This window comes from Mandrillus leucophaeus, unplaced genomic scaffold (genome assembly GCF_000951045.1).
Source record: "Mandrillus leucophaeus isolate KB7577 unplaced genomic scaffold, Mleu.le_1.0 Scaffold211, whole genome shotgun sequence".
Classification (NCBI taxonomy): Eukaryota; Metazoa; Chordata; class Mammalia; order Primates; family Cercopithecidae; genus Mandrillus; species Mandrillus leucophaeus.
The window spans coordinates 3,601,091-3,620,036 of NW_012102155.1; the positions used below are offsets into that span (position 1 = coordinate 3,601,091).

Genomic DNA, 18,946 nt, shown 5'->3' on the forward strand with positions numbered 1-18,946 from the left:
TTATCACAATTTGTTTTCCTCCCTCTTATCTCAAAACTTCTAACCCAAATCTCTCCATAGCTACTAATCCTACTTTAATAAGTGAAACTTTTTTTTTTTCCTGAGACAGGGTCTCTCTCTCTCTGTGTCACTCAGGATAGAGTGGCACAACCTCAGCTCACTGCAACCTCCCCTTCAAGGCTTAAGTGATCTTCCCACCTCAACCTCCTGAATAGCTGGGACTACAGGCACATGCCACCGTGCCTAGCTAATTATTATTATTTTTTCTGTAGAGATGGGCTTTTCCATATTTCCCAGGCTGATCTCAAACTCCTGGGCTCAAGTGATCCACCCGCCTCAGCCTCCTAAAGTGTTGGAATTACAGGCGTGAGCCACTGCGCCCAAACGTTAGTAAGTGAAACTTTCTAAAGTTTCAAGTCGGGGACTAAAGGAAACCAAAAAATGTTTCACTCCAAAATATACTTCTTTGACATATTTTGAGATGACTACTCAGAGAGCCTGCAATACAAGAATCAGCCTGCAAAGCTGAGTCTTTCACGGGGATTTGCATATGTAGAGGAAATAAAGTGAAGTAAACAACAGATGCAAACAGGCTTTTTCTGAAGCCCTACCTTGCCCAGAATAAGGAAAGATTGAGAGCCTGACACCTTCAAAGGTTTTATAGAAACATCTACCACAGGCTCCCATCTCTTTTTTTTTTTTTTTTGAGATGGAGTCTTGCTAGTCGCCCAGGCTAGAGTGCAGTGGCATGATCTCAGCTCACTGCAACCTCCCCCTCCCGGGTTCAAGCTATTCTGCTGCCTCAGCCTCCAAAGTAGCTGGGACTATAGGCACCCGCTACCACACCCAGCTAATTTTGTATTTTTAGTAGAGACGGGGTTTCACCATGTTGTCCAGGCTGGTCTCGAACTCCTGACCTCAGGTGATCCACTTGCCTTGGTCTCCCAAAGTGCTGGGATTACAGGTGTGAGCCGGCCTCCCATCTCTCCTTTCTGAGGGTTGCTACCTGTGAGATCATCTGCATAACAAGACCACCTTTGCCGCACACCTTGCCTCTTCTTTCCCTCCCATAACCTCTCATGCCACCATAACCTGTCTTGACAAGCTTCAAGTCCCTATTCTTTCTGTAACATCAAGATAGTATGAAAAGAGTTGTGAATGGAAAATAAAATTTTGGGACCCCATATTCTCCATACCTAAGGGAAAAAGTCAAGCTTGAGAACTGAGTCACACAAAACTGCCTCCCATTTTGTTCCTCAACAGCTACAAAGATGAAAGACTACCTACATACCTCCCTCCCAATTTGCTCACAAGGAAATTTTTTGTGGGCCCCCAAGATCCTTACCCTAAAACAGTTCTGTTGAATTTCACCCTGACAATAACTAATAATTTATCTTCAGAGGAACGGGACAAAGGATAGAACCAGAAGTCATACCTCTGATCACCTAAGACAGATGCGTATTTGGCTGCTTCCTCTATTCTGTTTACTTATCTTATGTAAAAATGTAGATTCACTGAGCATGAGACAAATGCCTCTACCCTCTCCTTTCACATGCAAAGTTTGGATCCACTGAACGCTGATTAAACCTTGAGAAGATTGCAATTCCTTGCCTCTTTCATCTACCGTTCTTTTCTCTCCTGCCCATGTTTTCCCCTTTAAATACGGAAGCACTCAAAATCCTCTTTGGAAAAAAAGTGTGAGCCACAGATTCTATTGTGGCTAGTGTCTTTTTTGCCTAGGTGTATCATCAACCTTGGCAAAATAACTCTAAATTGATTAAGACCTGTCTCAGATACTTTTTGGTTTACAGCATCAGCTGTCTGGACATTTCTTTGAGTTTTTCATATTTTGTATGACTCCCAATATGCACAATATTAAATCTGTATGCCTTTTTTCCTGTTAATCTATGGTCAGTTTGTTTTACAGACTCAAATTATCAAAGCTTCAGTGAAAAACAATTAAACTTTTATACACTTTGCATATATAAAATAATTTATAATTTTCCAAGTCTTCAGCTATGTACACCTATGGTCACAGTAGCATTATTCACAATAGCTAAAGACAGAAGCAACGTAAGTGTCCATCAGCGGATGAACAAACAAAATGTCATCGATACGTGCAATGGGATATTATTCAGCCTTAACAAGGAAGGAAAGGTGATAAATGCTTGAGGCAATAAGATACCCAAATTACCCTGATTTGATCATTACACATTGAATGCTTGTATCAAAATATCACATGTACCCCATAAATATGTACAATATTATGTATCCATAATTAAAAATAATTTTTAAAAATGAAGGAAATTCTGATACATACTACAACATGGATGAACCTTGAGGACATTATGCCAAGTGAAATAAGCCAGGCACAAAAGGACAATTGTCATATGATTCCACTTATAGGAGGTACTTCAAATAGTCAAAATCATAGAAACAGAAAGTAGAATGGTGGTTGCCAGGGACTGGCGAGGAGAGAATGTGGAGTTACTGTTTAATGGGTCAAATTTCAGTTTGGGAAGATAAAAAATTTCTGGAGATGGAGAGTGATTATGATTGTACAACAAAGTGAATATACTTAATGCCACCGAACTGTACACTAAAAAATTCGTTAAAATGGTAAATTTTATATATTTTGCAATTTTTAAGGGTTTAATTTTTTAAATTATTATTACATAAATGTCCATCAATAGCGGATCAATAACAGAAATTTTAGAACTCGTACAACGAAACACCACAGAATGAAAAATAATGAAAGAGAAATCCACATGTGCTGGTATGGAATGCTTGCCAAGGTCACACACATACACACCCCACCCCAAGGTGATGAACAGAGGGGATGGAATGCCTCCATTCACGTTACATAGACTATATCTGGAAAAGACTCAAGAAACTGCTAACCGCGATCAATTGCCACTGGGCACGGGGACATGGAAGCATGGAGTTCAGCGGTGAGTTCGGGACTTATGTATTCCAAAAAAAAAAAAAAATCAATTCTTTTTGAAAACATCAAGCTTCTAAATTATCCATAGTACTGAGAGAGAGGAATAAAGAAGAAATAACTAGATCCACCCCTAATGCCCCAATTACGGGGATCTGAATTTCAAGAGATCAAGTGACAAGCCAAGGAACACACTGGTGACAGAACTGAGACCAGTTACCCAGTATGTACTCTTTCTGAATGTTTGAAATATTTAATAAAAATACTTTTTTAAAAAAAAAGTCTCTTTCTTCATTGCTAGCTTATTAAAGCAGAAAATATTGTTTCCCCCAAAAATAAACTATGTTTGGGAAAACTTTAATATTTTATAGTTTAATTTTTATGTCAGCAAGATTTCCATGTTTGGTAACATCTGCTGCTGTATATAATTGTGTTTTAAACTTTTCAAGTCTTCTTTGATGAAAGATTTTTCTAGTCCTTCACTTCCTGGTTGGGGCTTTCATTGACCATTATTTTAATTTCCATGTTTGCTGTTGTTCACATAACCAAATATGTAGAGAATAGATTTTTTTAAACAAAATAGACATTTTTAAATAATCACAAAAAATGAGACATTCACACATGCCTGTGCAAATGTATCTATACATACATATATATGGATCCTGATTTCCAATTCAACACTTTCCCACTCTGTCATCCTTTAGCAGCTTAAGCTGTAAAAACAGTCCTCAGTATCTCTTAAAGACATGACTTCTTTGTTTTATTTACAGATTAAAACTCCGCAAATCCTCCACAAGGTGGTTTTCAACCAAACATCCTGCTTTAAAGTTAGTTCACCAACCACAAACTGTTAACTGTAAAATCTAGAGAGTCCACAAGGTGGCACTAGATACCGTTGGTCAAAGTCTGTAACCTAGTAAGGTGTAAGGATTTCTAGAAAACAGGGTTAGAGAGGTGCCTCTGGCATCAGCAAAGATGAAAAATTGAAGCTAATATGAAAGACATCTTGTTCCTGTCTAGAGAGATAACTTCCAGCCAAAACACATTTGAAGTTCTAATTACATACTTTAAAGATTTATCCAAAATGCCAAGCCTAAGCTATAGACTGCCTGTGGTGGAGTGTATTTCTTCCAGGGGCAAATTTACATCTGTTCCTTTGGACACACTTCATTACTAGCATTTGATCATCTTAAAACGTATTTCCATTAACTCCCTCCTAGTATACATGCCCCCTAAATATACATACACACATACACACACAAACTTGAAGATAAAAACAATGAAATGTATTTTTAGGGGATTTTTTTGGTAAGAACTCATAATCAGATCCCTTTAAAATAATATTCACATTATACAATAGCTATCTGTCTTCATCTTTTTGTAATTCTTAATTTTCAAGTTATGAAGATCCCACAATTAAGAATAAAACTTGGTGGTTTAAGCCTCAACTCAGATAAAAATCTTAAAACTCATCACAAAAAAGATCTATTTCTGATCTTTATAATCGTCTATAAATTTATCATAGACTGGGAGACTTTATCACTAGCCTTTTAAGAAATTATAAAGGATAACACCCAGCATTTCATCTTGAATAGATTTTCAGCCAATGAATGAGCCTCAGAAATGCCTTTAAAAAGGCTGAAAATCTGAAATCATTTAAGACTTTTTTGGTGCATATTATCGTGGCTTTTTTTAAGCTAAGAATCTCCTGGAGATGATTTAATAAAATGAGCTGATGCCCTGAGTACTTTACAACACACGAATTCAATGTGATCTATTCACTTCATTCAGAAACATTTTTTTTGTGTGCAGACCCAAGAATTTTTCCCACAACAGTAAGGGTATGTGTCTTGCATCCTGATGAATCAAAGCATAACAGCATCTTACAGCCTATAATCTACTTTTTTGAATGAGCATTTAAATTCAAAAGTACACTGTATACAGAAAACCAGGCTGTGTAAAGGACCACATCTCAATTACGTTGCGTATATAAATTGATTATATTTGTAAGAGTATTTTATATGTGAAACACCCAAAACACTAATGGGTATATGCTTTTTAATAACGTGTTTATTTCCAGCAGTGTTTATGGTACTAAGGCCAACTTTCTTAAAATTTGAAGGGAAAATAAATATTAAAATCTATCAACAAAATTGAGAACTCACTCCAGTTCCAGGCTAACTCCAGTGATGGCGAGAACAGGCAGTGTGAGCAGCTAGGCTGATTCTACTGCCAACCTAAAAGCTTACTGTACTTTGCATGATTTCCAGAAGAGCATGACAGATCGTGAGGAGACTGATGAATGGGGAACCCGCAGTCATGGAGAATCGGCATCAAAATAGTGTCTCAGTGTCGACAATTTACCTTCTTCCCTTGATCTTCAACTCATAACCAAACAATTTTCAGACAAGACTCAGAAACCATTTTATTAAATTGGAACACAAAATGCCTGTTATAATAATGTCAAGCCTTTATCAGAAATCAGTACATAAGTCAGGATACACAGCCAAAATGAGCCATCAACAAAAGCAGTATAAATTTTAAATAAGTTTCAGATTTCTATACTCAATGTGCTAAAGAAAATAAAACCGAAAGAGCAATTTCAATTTCACAATTCACAGTTGATTGGTTTTAATCCCATGACACAGGTGTCATTCTGCAGCCCCAGAACACAGATTTCCAAAGCAGTGACTGGCATTCTGACCCAGCAGCACACACAGATCTTAAGCCCCTGGATGACATTTAGAGAAAATTTTAATCAACCACCCTAATTACACACAGTTTGGGCTGACATTTTTTAGCTATATCCTTTACCAAAGATAGTTCTAGTGAAATAGCAAAAGCAGTTTTAAAAGTTTGCCATGCCATTAAATGAAGGGTTCTAAAGTCTCCCTTGGTTTTACATTTTATTCTCTAATTTAAAACAATAAGTGCATTAAAATGCAACCTTAATGGAGAAAGCAAAATCAGTTTTGCTTCTGAATCTAGAGCACATATCCAAGGAGAGGCAACTTATTGTCCCAGCAGATAAATGGAATGCTTTCAAGCAGGATCTGACATACTCCAGTAAGGCATTTCAAAGCAGACACATCATACCCAAACTAAATCATTATGGTCAGTCAAGGATACCACAGGTGAACACCAAGTAACGCAGAGTTAACGTGAAATTCTTACAAATGACACACGATTTACAAAACCCCAGAAAGGTACTCAGGTACCAAAAGAGGGCAAAACAATGACCAGCCACTCTAAAAGAGTTTTGTTACTGTACATGCCATATTTGCAGAGTAGAAATAAACTGCTCTATATGCGCTCTGCCCTAGGATATCACTCATTCTGACATGTGGAATTACTTTTCCTTAAAAAAATATATCATGTAGAGAATACACAAATAATAAATGATATAGAACATTTATTATTTTCACTAGTGAGGGGGTCGCTTAAGCACTTACAAAGACTTATAAATGAATCATGAAGGTCATCAAAATGCAAAAACATCTGATAAATGCTGCATTATTAGTATTCAACAGTGCAGCAAGATTTTTAGCAACTGCATCGGGCTTAATTTGGAACTATAGCCATGAGAATATCTTTAAGTTCAAACAACTGCCAAATGTCCAAAAATAAAAGTGTAATTAGTAAAAATATGTATTTTCCCTCCAAGTGCCCAAAGGAAGTGTTCAATTACTTTGGAAGCCATGAATTTTATCAAACACACACAAGAATATGAATCTGGAACACTTCAATTCTGATTCAATTCTACCCACTGAATCTTCATGACCTGAAGAAAGTCACTTAAATTCTTTAGATTTATTCACAAAAAGTGGGCATAAAAATAAAGGCATATGTAAAAAAAAATTTTCTAAACATGACTACAGTAAAGCTAAAGATGGTTACTAAGGCTTACAATTTCAACAACTCATTGTACAGTACAATCATTTTTAATTCTGCTAATTATAGTTGGAGGAAACATGGATAATTATAATTCTCAGAGAATTCAAATCGAATTCTTTAGAAAAATTAATAGCTTCAACTTACTAAGCTACTAAATCTGTTCTCCTAGAGTTGTTTAAAACAGCTAATTATATAGGGGTTTGACCCTTACTCCCCTCTACCTTCTGGTAGAGCAGCTCAAAGTAGTGAAAGGAGAAGTGACAAGAGGGAGAAAAGCAGCAACAGATTGAAATGAGGTATTCGCTGATTTCATAAACCCCAATCAGTAATTTACAGTTTTTTGAAGAAGCTGCATAGTTTGGCAAAAATACATCATCAGAAGTAGGGAAAAGAAAAATTATATTGAAATTTTAAAATTTATGACAAGCATTTAAAAATGACCAATTCTAAAATAAACTTGTATTTGAGAATTGTCCTCCCTCACCGTAAGCACACACAAGAAGAGAAACTGGAAGACAAAAGTCCACAGGAGGAAAAAAAAAGTGTATTAATTGGCTCAGGTTATCAACTTCATACATCGCTTTCAAAAAAGATATTTAAATGAATGTTAAACCTTAATTAATGACACCCATACTAAGAATTTAGGGCAGTGTATTGCCTAAAATTTACTTTGAAATGTTCTTTAAAAAAAAAAAAAAAAACCTGATGGATCAATGGATGAAAAGAGGGATGGAGATATAAACAGACAGGTGGCAATACAAGTATAGTCAAATGTTGATGGCAGAAACTAGCAGTGGTTATACTGAGAAGTTTTTCCAACTTTGATATATGTCTGAAAATTTTCTTGAGAAAATGTTGAGGAACATGTTAACATTTCTATAATAAAATTAGTCTAGCAATGTGCTTCAAAGATTCTAAGTACTCAGGCAATTTAGAATTTTAAATTAATTAAACTAGGGAAAATTTTGCTTTTAATGGCCTCAAACCTGATTTGTGAAGATACTTCATTTAATATAGAAATGAACTAACACAACTAATAATTATTGTGCCAGTCTCTTCATATGCTTTAGTTGCAAATACATAATTTTCCCCTCTCTACAGAAAAGACAAGTTTGAAAATGACCACTAGAATAAAGAATTTTTCCAAACATCAGTGTCAAGTTCTTCCAATCGACCACACTGCCATTCACCGAGTACAAATGCAACACAGATCAAGGTGAAAAATGATCTATGTCTGCTGCCAGCTTGGGACAACCGGATTCATTTTCAGAATGTATGGTTTCTGATAATAATGAAAATAGTTTTACTTGATATCAAATTGAGATTGCATTAAGAAAGGGAAAAAAAAAAGATATAGAACAGAATTCACACAGACCTTTGTTATTCCAAGCTCCTATTTATGAATGGTGATTAATAGCAATAATTCTGTCATCTCTTCTCTCGGTGAAATGCTAATACTTGCTAAAGGCACTCAGATTCTGGGCTTAACGGAGACAAGGTCACATGGGACCATTAGCCAGTACGTTTTTTGGTAGCTACCCAGAAAAGGAAGTTTACAAATGTTCCTCCCATTCGTAAAGGGAAGAAAAAGTCAAACAGCTATCAGTAGAAATGGTTTATGAGAAGCTATTTACACAGCTATTTGTCCATTCAGCTAGAGTGACAGTAACAGCTCACAATGTTAGGGGAGATTCTCCCCTGCCAAGAAAGCAAAAACAACAACAAAACACTTTTTTATCATATATGAAACTCCTGTACAATGATTTGGCTAGAAGAAAAGAAATAGTTGGTAAGGTCAGATTTTTTTGAAACATCTGTTCAAAAACCTGCATTAAACTTTTATCTGTCCTGACAAAACATGTCTCAATTTCTTTCTAAAGCAGCTCTATTGGCCTAGAATATTCCTCACCAAGTTCTTTAGAGAGGATTTCCAACCTAAGTTCTGACAATGAGGACATAAAGTAGGTTAGGTTCCAAAACCACCCTTCCTAGTCCTCTCTGTAGAAAATACCATGTCACACAGTTACATGTGTCCCCTGACACAAACGAGACTCATTTTACGTAGGTCACTGAACCTCAAACTGTTGTTGCTTGCTGTCCCAGCCAATTTAGGAGTGAAGGAAGATGTAACCAGACATACATATCTCCCTTTCTCCCTGTCCTAACTGTCGATAGGTAGCTATAAGCAAGCATATAGTTCTGTAGAAAAGCTTTCTAAAAGGAGGCGGAAGATCTCATGCTTCTTGTTAGCTTTTTAAGTCAAGGGGACGTAAGGATAATGTCAAGTAGCCACTATTCTTCTTTTAAACTCAGAGCTTCAAAAATCCTAACTGGTTTTCTAAGTTTACCAACTAATTAAAAGGTGAATAGTGAGGAAGAGTTGGAGGAGGAACTTTTTCCAAATAAATGGTATAAAGAATTATTCACCTTGCAGAATTTAGTACAATAAGAGACAGGCAGACAAACATAAACAACATGCACATATTTACAAGTTGCAGGACATGATGTACAAAGTCAAGACCAACAAAGTATTTTCAAAGTATCTTCAGTGTACTCAAAAGGATTACAGGGCACACTCAGTTTGGTAACTGAACTTTTTTTACAAAAGCACTTCAAAGGTATATGCAATCCAATCTTTTAATTGAAACACTAATTCTCTTTCTTTACAACTTCTTACCCTCAATACCTAAGAAGAATTCTAATTGTCATCTTCTAACATTGATTTTTTATGACAACTTACAAAAGATATTATTCACAGAGAAAAGAGACTGATGGTATGCGTTCCTATGGATGATTACTGAAATCTAAGTTTTCTGGGTTTTTTTTCCTAATTTTTTGTTGTTGTTGTTTAGGCCTCTGTCCATCCTTGAAGACAGCATAGATAAAGACACTAACATAATTCCTGGGGAGCACAAGGTGCAAATCCTAAAATATGCTACAGAGCCAGACTGAGCTTCACAAAATGAAACCAACAAAGATCACATATCACTGACTCAGAAGAAACAACAGTCTGCTTAGACAGAGAAAAAACACTGTCTATGGAATACATGAATATGAGAAATTGTACCATGCAGAGATGTATCTATTTAGGCATTTCCTGTCTGATAACCTCTGTCACCCTTTGTTTTCACCTATGGAACAGAGAAGAATACTGCAAGGTAACAAGCTCAAAACACACGCTACTGTCATAGAGATTTGTGATTTTTTTTCAGATGTGCATGTAACTTTTACAAGTGATCATGGAAGTTATTTATCAACTTCCCAGAGTTTGGAAATTAAGAAGCAAATTGAGTTATTGTAGGCAATACGGTACTAAAGTGTCATATAAAACAAATACATAGTTCTTTTTTAGTGCAAAGAAATACAGCAAGTAAGAAATAACACTATAAATCTAACTTCTTTCTTTAAAAGAAAATGCGCTTATGCATTCATAATATCCATTAAGGGCACTGGGAAACTGGAAACCTGAATACACAAGGCCTGAAAAAACATCAAGCCCTTAAGTCCGCTGCTTTTTCTATGTATATAATGAAATTGTTAAGTGGAGAGAGCAAGGGGAACCCTTCTTTTAAAACTATTTCCAATGGAAAACAAAGTGGATGAATACTATTTTTACAAAATATAAATTCATGTTCGTATCTTCTACTGTTATTTGAAATAAGGGTTGAAATACCTCTCTATGGCAACATACATGTGCATGTGGGGGGCGGGGGTGTGCATATACAATCTACCTACAGAGAAAAAAACTAGATTTTTAGGTAATCATAGAACCAAGTGGCCAGCACTATAATGTTAAAATTAACCAAAAAATTACACTTAGCAGCAAAATGAATAACCCTACTGGCCAATAGGAAAAGCCCTAAATTGCTCAAAACTAAGCAACTCTACTTCATACATTACTGCAAAAAAATTAAAAAAAATAAAAGGGTTATTATACTAAGAGTCACAGGTCTAGATAGAATCCTAACAGAATAGTAGTTGATTCTTCTGTTTCTGGGAGAAAAAAATGTTACAAAATAATTCTACTTCTCAAAGAACCACCACTTCAATAGAAGACAGTAACTGGATACTATACAAGGGTTAATCATACAAAACTCATTTTTAAACATGGGTCTGATTTGTTTAAAAATTGTCCCAAAGTATTACAGAAAAAGAATGATTGTAATTTGCCTTCCCCATCTATTTGCCTACAGAATTCTCGAGAAAAAATAGAAGTTGTATCTCTAATTAGTAAAACAAGCAATCGTATGTGAACTGACCATTGTGCAAATATATTGCTTAAAACATAAACTTCCTGATCAAGAGGCCTTTCAAAAGAAATATGGATGACCACTAGTCTTACCCATATAAAATACAGTAAATAGATAAAATGTAGTTAATGAATATTCACAGAGCACTCCATTAGTTAATCTAGATACACATTACAGCTTTTTTTTTTTTTTTTTTTTAAGAGTTGTAGTTACAAAGGGGGTTTAAAAAAGGTTTTAAAAGGCACTTACATAGAAATTTTATCTTTTTTTTTTTTCCTGATACGGAGTCTTGCTCTGTCACCCAGGCTGGAGTGCAGTGGCACGATCTTGGCTCACTGCAACCTCCACCTCCTGGGTTCATACAGCTTCTTATTTTAAACGCAAAAAAATGAAAATAATAATACTGATATAATTATCAGATGTCAAAGTGATCTATCATATATTTGTTAGTATCTTCAAGAAAGCTGAATTACAAAGAGTAAAACCATAGTTTGTATATATTTCTCCTGGAAACGAAGACAGTGAAACTTTATTTGCTTTTTAAAAAATTCCTCTCTGTATATGAAACAGCAGGTGGTGATATTTTTCAGGACGGCCAACAGACTGGCAAGACAAAGGAAAATGTAAGTAAAGCGTAAGAATCAGACTATCAAAAAAGAAAGTGGCAAAACAAAATGTCAAGCAATCTGAACTTATGGTTTAAATCATGATATACGTGCATGTTACTATCAATGAAGAAGTAACTCTAAAATCGAAAAATCAAACATACCTTTGTTTCCTAAAATCCACTGGAAAATGTATTTTTTTTAAATCATATCCATCTTAAACTCATTGAATATTCAAATATGAGGTCTGGAAAACCCACAGCACAGCTGGGGCATGAAAATGAGCTTGTTAGACAAGCTGATTCAATGAGGGGGGAAAAAGAGGAGGGAAGAAGGCAGCAATTTCATACATGTATGAAATCCACAACTAGAAATCAAGTTTAGCTGTTTGGAAGTATACAAGCTCAGTGGGAGTATTTGAATTCAACAAAACTTGCATTTCAATGATGGGGAGACATGATACAGAAAAAAAAATGTCCTGGGAAAGACCCTAACAGTTTATAATAATGTATCCTACTGACAATGCATTGAGGTGGCGGTTCTGGTTAAGCCCTGGGAAACTGAAATCTCTGCTGACCTATTTTTACTTTGATCTAAAAAGAATTCGGTACAATTCTTTAACAGTACATAAAACTACAACTGCAAAAGAAAATGGCAGAAAAAAAATGTCCCAGGAAAGACCTTAACAGTTTCTAATAATGTATTCTACTGACAATGCATTGAGGTGGTCGTTCTGGTTAAGCCCTGGGAAACAGAAATCTCTGCCAACCTATTTTTACTGTGATCTAAAAAGAATTCAATACTATTCTTTAACGGTACACAAAACTAAAATTGCAAAAGAAAATGAAACTTTTAAATAGTCAAATTCTAAGCAGTCAGGCTACCAGTTGATCAGAACTCGGGCAAGTTATTTCTGATGGGGTAGGTAGGTCACATGCTATGAGCAGCTCAACACAATTGACCCTGCAAAAGCGTTATGACCTAAGAGAAGCACGTTCTCCACACCCGCCTCCCCCCACCCCGCCCCCGGACCCCCAGGTTTTGACATCTTATGGTACCACCATGGGTTACATGTATTAACATTAAGCAGAGGAATGTACTCATATCAAAAAGACCACAAAGCAGGGCAAGTTGACAAAAGGCAAACAACAGGCAGAACGAGCTGCTCTATCTTAATGTGATAATCACTATACATATCCCAGATTTTCCATCTCATTCCTGTACCGCTGTTCCGACACCTTGCTCTTATGTTGCTTGCTCTCTAAATGCTGCCGGAATTCCATCTCTTCGCCAGCCCCAACATTACACATTGAACAGTAAAACTGGCCACTTGGAGTAACACACATGGCCAGATCACGTGGAATTCTCTGCCGAGAGCGGGGATTGAAGTAAGGACCTGCGAAAGCAAGAGATAAAAATAATATATTCAAAATATTCATTAAGTGAATGACAACCTGACCAATTATCACTGTAATTTGTAATTCTAAGTTCAAATTACAAAATTCACAGATTCTTAGCCTTAAGTGAATGTGAAGTTAATGGATTTTTTAAATTACAATCTTACACAGGTTTGATCTAAAAAGATAAAATGATTCCTCCAACTATTGTCAGAAAAATTGCTATAGAGTCAAACCCAAATTCCAAATGGCTGTGTCTCTAAAAAAGTGAATACACTTTTAAAAAATACTTTAATTTCCAAGCATTATATCAGAAGTCTTACGCTTATGTTACCCCATTAATCCAAAAATTCTACTTGTAAGAATTATCCTAAGAAAATATTAAGAATTTTCACACTGAGATTTAATAGCAATATGTTTACCTCAGCAATGATTATAAAAACAAAAATTTAGGGGGAAGGAGAGATTCAAAAATAGGATTAAAGAAAATATGGTAATGAATGCAATGGAAAACTATGCAGTTGCTAAACATAATAATGCTATAGAAAACTCTTATGCTATTAAGTAAACTATGAATATCCCAAACTAGGATCCCATTTCTATTTTAAAGAAGCCATATATGTGACAAGACTAGAATGAAATCTGCAAAAGCGTTGGTGACATTATTGATCATTTCATTTTCCTCTTTCTACATTACTGATCTCATACACTGGACCCTTAGAGTTCATTAACTTTCTGCTTTTCACTTCCACTATAATAATATCTGTGTAATGCTTTTCTCAAAATACTGCTTTCACTGCATCCTACAAGTGTTAATATATGTTCATTACTGTTTCATTGTAAGAATTTTTAATTTCCAGTATAACTGTTTCTTTGAACCATGAGTTATTTAGAAGTGTTTTTAAATTCCCAAACAAATGGAAATTGTGTTTGCTTTTCTATTTTTGTTGTTGACATCTCATTTCATTGTATTCATTGCACTGTCAGAGAACATAATCTATCCTAAAATTTATTTTTCTGATATTAATACAGCTATCCCAGCTTCTTTCATTTCAGATAGATTTCTTTCATCCAATTTAACATTTTTTGGACTTTGGTAATTTTACTTTTATTATAATTACTAATACATGTTTAGACTTTCATTAATCATAATGAATTGTGCTTTTCCTTTTTTTTTTTTTTTTTTTTGAGACAGAATCTTGCTCTGTCACCCAGACTGAGTGCAGTGGTGCAATCTCAGCTCACTGTAGCCTCCACCTCCCAGGTTCAAGCGATTCTCCTGCCTCAGCCTCCCAAATAACTGGGATTGCAGGCGCATGCCACCATGCCCAGCTAATTTTGTACTTTCAGTAGACATAGGGTTTCACCATGTTGGTCAGGCTGATCTCGAACTCTTGACCTCAGGTGATCTACCTACCTCAGCCTCCCAAAGTGCTGGGATTACAGGCATGAGCCACCGGCGCCTGGCCTGAATTGTGTTTGCTATATGTCCTTTTTATAGTAGGCCTCTCTGGTTTTTCAGTTAGCTCTGTTTTCTATTTCTTTCACTGTTCAAGTAAATGACCTCTGCGGGCATGTGCATGAATCAGACGCTGAAGTAGAGGGGAGGGTGAGGGACTACTCAGCCCACTCTCCCTACTGAAGACTATCAGAAAATGCAGAATTTATTCCTATAAATCAGTGTTTGTGAACTAAATGTGTATATCAGAAGCATCAAGTAAGCATTTTCAAAACACGCATATGTCTGGGTCCCACTCCAAATTTACTCATTGAAAATCTCTAAGTCATGGTTCAGGCATTTTGTAAAGACTCCTCGGGTAATTCTGTTTCACTAGCCTGGTTAAAAACCACTGCTTTAGAATCTTTTTTTTTTTTTTTTATATATGGTACAACTTTAAACCAAGTAGCCCATTTTTATCATGCCTTTTATATTTCTCAGCTGGCAAATATAAACAAACATAAAGGGACAATGTTAAGAGATCCTAAAACATAAAACCAAAATAAATAATATATTTAGTATTTATAAGAATAAATAAAGTAAATGAGACCTGAAATACACACCAGCCTAGACTAATTCAATAATAATTATATTATTATATTTTATAATTTTATTATATAATATAATAATTATATTATATTATATAATAAAACACAGACTTAACTCCAAATTCTCAGGGCTATCTATTATCATTAAAAGAAACAAAAACAAAGGAAACTATGTACAGAATGTCGCCAAGGCATGTGGAAACAGACAAGATACCTGAATTATTCTGTACTGTATACATATTTCTCCTGTTAGGCATCATCTTAAACTCATTCCCTTCTTTCCTGGCCCGCCGTTGACCCAGCTCTGAGGATTCCCTGGAGAAAAGAAGTTTAAAAAAGGGTGAGTCTTCTAAACAAGAATCCCTTTCTACTCTTTTTCTTTAAAGACAATCAATCTCACATAACACTTTGGCCTCAGAGAAAATGGCAATACCTACGAGAATGAGTTACTCTGAGCTTCCGCCAGCCGCAGCCTCTTGGCATGATTCTTCCCTTGATAGTGAGCCTGAGCCACAGCCGGGGAACTGAAGGAGGCGTCACAGAGCTTACAGTAATCATTCTCTGTGGCCAGGATCACTCGGCCTCCTGGTTTAAAGGAGCCCATCTGACATCAAAGACACAAAAAGAAACAAGGTTAAAAAAATATGGAGCTTCCTCCTTCTCCTCAAAGGTCTTTCTAAGAGCTGAAAAACAACCAAAGGATATGGCATGACCACAAGCATTAAGCTTCATCAGGAAAACAATTCATTCCAGGAAAACAAAAAGGCTGGGAGATACTTAATCATGGTTTTGCATTATAATCACACAGGTACCCAATTAGTGAATGGCTCATTGCTGTCGCCACTGAAGACATTTTTTAAAAGAGTTTTAAAACCTTAGATTTAGGACAGTAAGTCATGGGTAAATAGGTAAGGCCTAAAACCACATTTCGGGAAAGAGTAAAGTCTATGCAGAATCCATCAATAAGCATTTACTGACTTTTAACTATTTATTAGGATTGCTGTCTAGTCCAGAAGGGATATGTAGTCATATATTTTTTTAAAAAGAGCCCCTGTCCTCAAAGAGTCTACAAACAAGCTACAGATATAATCAGGAAAAAACTAAAAATGAGTAGCAAATCCAGACAACTGTATTCAGGTTGAGGAATAACATGTTAAAGAGAGCCTAACAGAGGGCCCAGAAGGTAGTAGGCACTCAGTAAATATTAGGTTAACCAAAAAAAATGACACACTAGGTTTTGGCCAAAAGAGAATAATATAGTACACGATAAAGATCTGGAAACCATATATATCAGGAACAGTTGCAGAAAATAGCATCATTTCACTTGGAAGGGAAGATTTTTCTGGGGTGTGCTATAAAGAAAGGCTTAGGCTGCCTGCCCAGGAGGGTGGAGCCCACTGAAAACAGCCCCCACTGCGGGGGGCAGCTATTCAATTCCAGAGCAGCCTTCAGAAACCAGTGACAGGAAAACTATGCAGCTTGAAGATCTCTCTGGGTATCTTCTTGTTCTCTGATTTGGTTTTTTATATATCCCGTTTTCCCCACAAATCCCGAACAGCCAGAATTGCTACCCACACTTTTAAGTACTAAAAACTAACACTCAGAAAAGTAAAATGATACAAGCTGGTTAGGAGTAAAGGTCTAAGATCAAAAGAAATTCTTGGGCCAGGTGCGGTAGCTCATGCCTGTAGTCCCAGCACTTTGGGAGGCCGAGGTAGGTGGATCACCTGAAGTCAGGAGTTCAAGACTAGCCTGGCCAACATGACGAAACCCTGCCTCTACTAAAAATAACAAAAATTAGCTGGGTGTGGTGGTGGGCACCTGGAATCCCAGCTACTCGGGAGGTTGAGGCAGGAGAATCCCTTGAATCCAGGAGACGGAGGTTGCAGTGAGCCAAGATCGCGCCATTGCACTCCAGTCTGGGCAACAAGAGCAAAACTTCATCTCAAAAAAACAAAGAAAAAAAGAAAGAAATTCTTGTTCCACCACTTTAGAAAACATGTAACACCATGGAAAGTTACTTAGCTCATCTAAGCTTCTAATAAACTTCCAGTGAGGCTGATACTACCGGACCATGGACACCAATTTGAGTAATATGGCCAATACCTCTAAGTTGTTGAAAGCATTAAATGAGGTCAGGACCTGGGACTAAAATGAAGCAAGTGAGACACTTATCTTGGGTTCAGAATTTAACAGAGCATCAAAAAAAACTCAGTAATTAAGACAAATAATACTTTAATGGAGTATTTTTTAAATTAAATTTTCTTTTTATTTTTTTGAGACAGTCTCGCTCTGTCGCCCAGATTGGAATGAAGTGGCACAATCTTGGCTCACTGCAACCTCCACCCCCCGGGTTCAAGTGATTCTTGTGCCTCAGCCTCCCAAGTAGCTGAGACTACAGGCATGCGCCACCACACCTGGCTTAAAAAATTAAATTTAATGCAAAAAAATTAATGATTAATAAAATACCAAAATTTTACATTCAGAATCAGTAACAGAGCCATGCCAAGTCATATTGCAGCCTGGGACAAAAGGAAAATCAGTAATACTTAAGTTTTTAATGTTTTGTTCACTACTATTTTACATCAGTTTTATATTTCTAAAATGTTACATTAAATATCTATCTTGATTACTGAGTTTTTTGGCTCCTTCTTAAATTTTATGCCCAAGTTTAGTGCATCCATCACCTCACCGAAGTCTCAGCCCTGAATGAAACAACGTATGAAACGTTCTCAGCACAGTGTCTGGCACGATATGTACTCAATTATAACTATTATTATTTATGACCACTGTATTGTTTTACAGATATATAACACTTCAAAGACAGATTAAGAAGTAGACTCTATGTTTCAGAGATAATTAAGATACAGGAATATCTTGCCTAAATCACCTGTTCTATCTTCCAAAGAGCAAAAGAACTTGGTTTTCAAGTCTGTTTCATAATAGCAAGGTCCAAAACATGTTTATACAGGCTCTCTGCATAGAGGCTGTCTCTTATACACATCTAGATGTGTATAAGAGACAGTCTTGTGCCTCAGCCTCCCAAGTAGCTGAGACTACAGGCATGCGCCACCACACCTGGCTTAAAAAATTAAATTTAATGCAAAAAAATTAATGATTAATAAAATACCAAAATTTTACATTCAGAATCAGTAACAGAGCCATGCCAAGTCATATTGCAGCCTGGGACAAAAGGAAAATCAGTAATACTTAAGTTTTTAATGTTTTGTTCACTACTATTTTACATCAGTTTTATATTTCTAAAATGTTACATTAAATATCTATCTTGATTACTGAGTTTTTTGGCTCCTTCTTAAATTTTATGCCCAAGTTTAGTGCATCCATCACCTCACCGAAGTCTCAGCCCTGAATGAAACAACGTATGAAACGTTCTCAGCACAGTGTCTGGCACGATATGTACTCAATTATAACTATTATTATTTATGACCACTGTATTGTTTTACAGATATATAACACTTCAAAGACAGATTAAGAAGTAGACTCTATGTTTCAGAGATAATTAAGATACAGGAATATCTTGCCTAAATCACCTGTTCTATCTTCCAAAGAGCAAAAGAACTTGGTTTTCAAGTCTGTTTCATAATAGCAAGGTCCAAAACATGTTTATACAGGCTCTCTGCATAGAGGTAAGTAATAAGCAATCTCAAAAAACTAATTTTGCAACTGGAAGACAAAATCTGAAATAAATGAGATGAACTGCAATAAAGGAACACATGTTTGAAAATCTCTTCATTTTGGGGTTAGCCTAGACATTCAAAATCATTTAGCCCAGAATTTTTTTTTTTTTTTTTT

The 18,946-nt window shown here is 36.0% G+C and overlaps 1 protein-coding gene across 1 annotated transcript in view; it reads right to left on the minus strand.

Annotated features, from left to right (window-relative positions):
- Positions 1-346: 346 nt before the first annotated feature.
- Positions 347-18,946, minus strand: part of ZMAT3 (zinc finger, matrin-type 3) — an 85,970-nt gene continuing 67,370 nt past the window's right edge. Inside the window, exons 5-8 of the mRNA XM_011980370.1 lie at positions 15,571-15,737; positions 15,348-15,448; positions 11,883-13,086; positions 347-386 (exon numbers count right to left, since the gene is read on the minus strand). Of these exons, the coding sequence (XP_011835760.1) occupies positions 12,878-13,086; positions 15,348-15,448; positions 15,571-15,737 (477 nt within the window). The 3' untranslated portion in view covers positions 347-386; positions 11,883-12,877. The remainder of the gene's footprint in view (positions 387-11,882; positions 13,087-15,347; positions 15,449-15,570; positions 15,738-18,946) is intronic.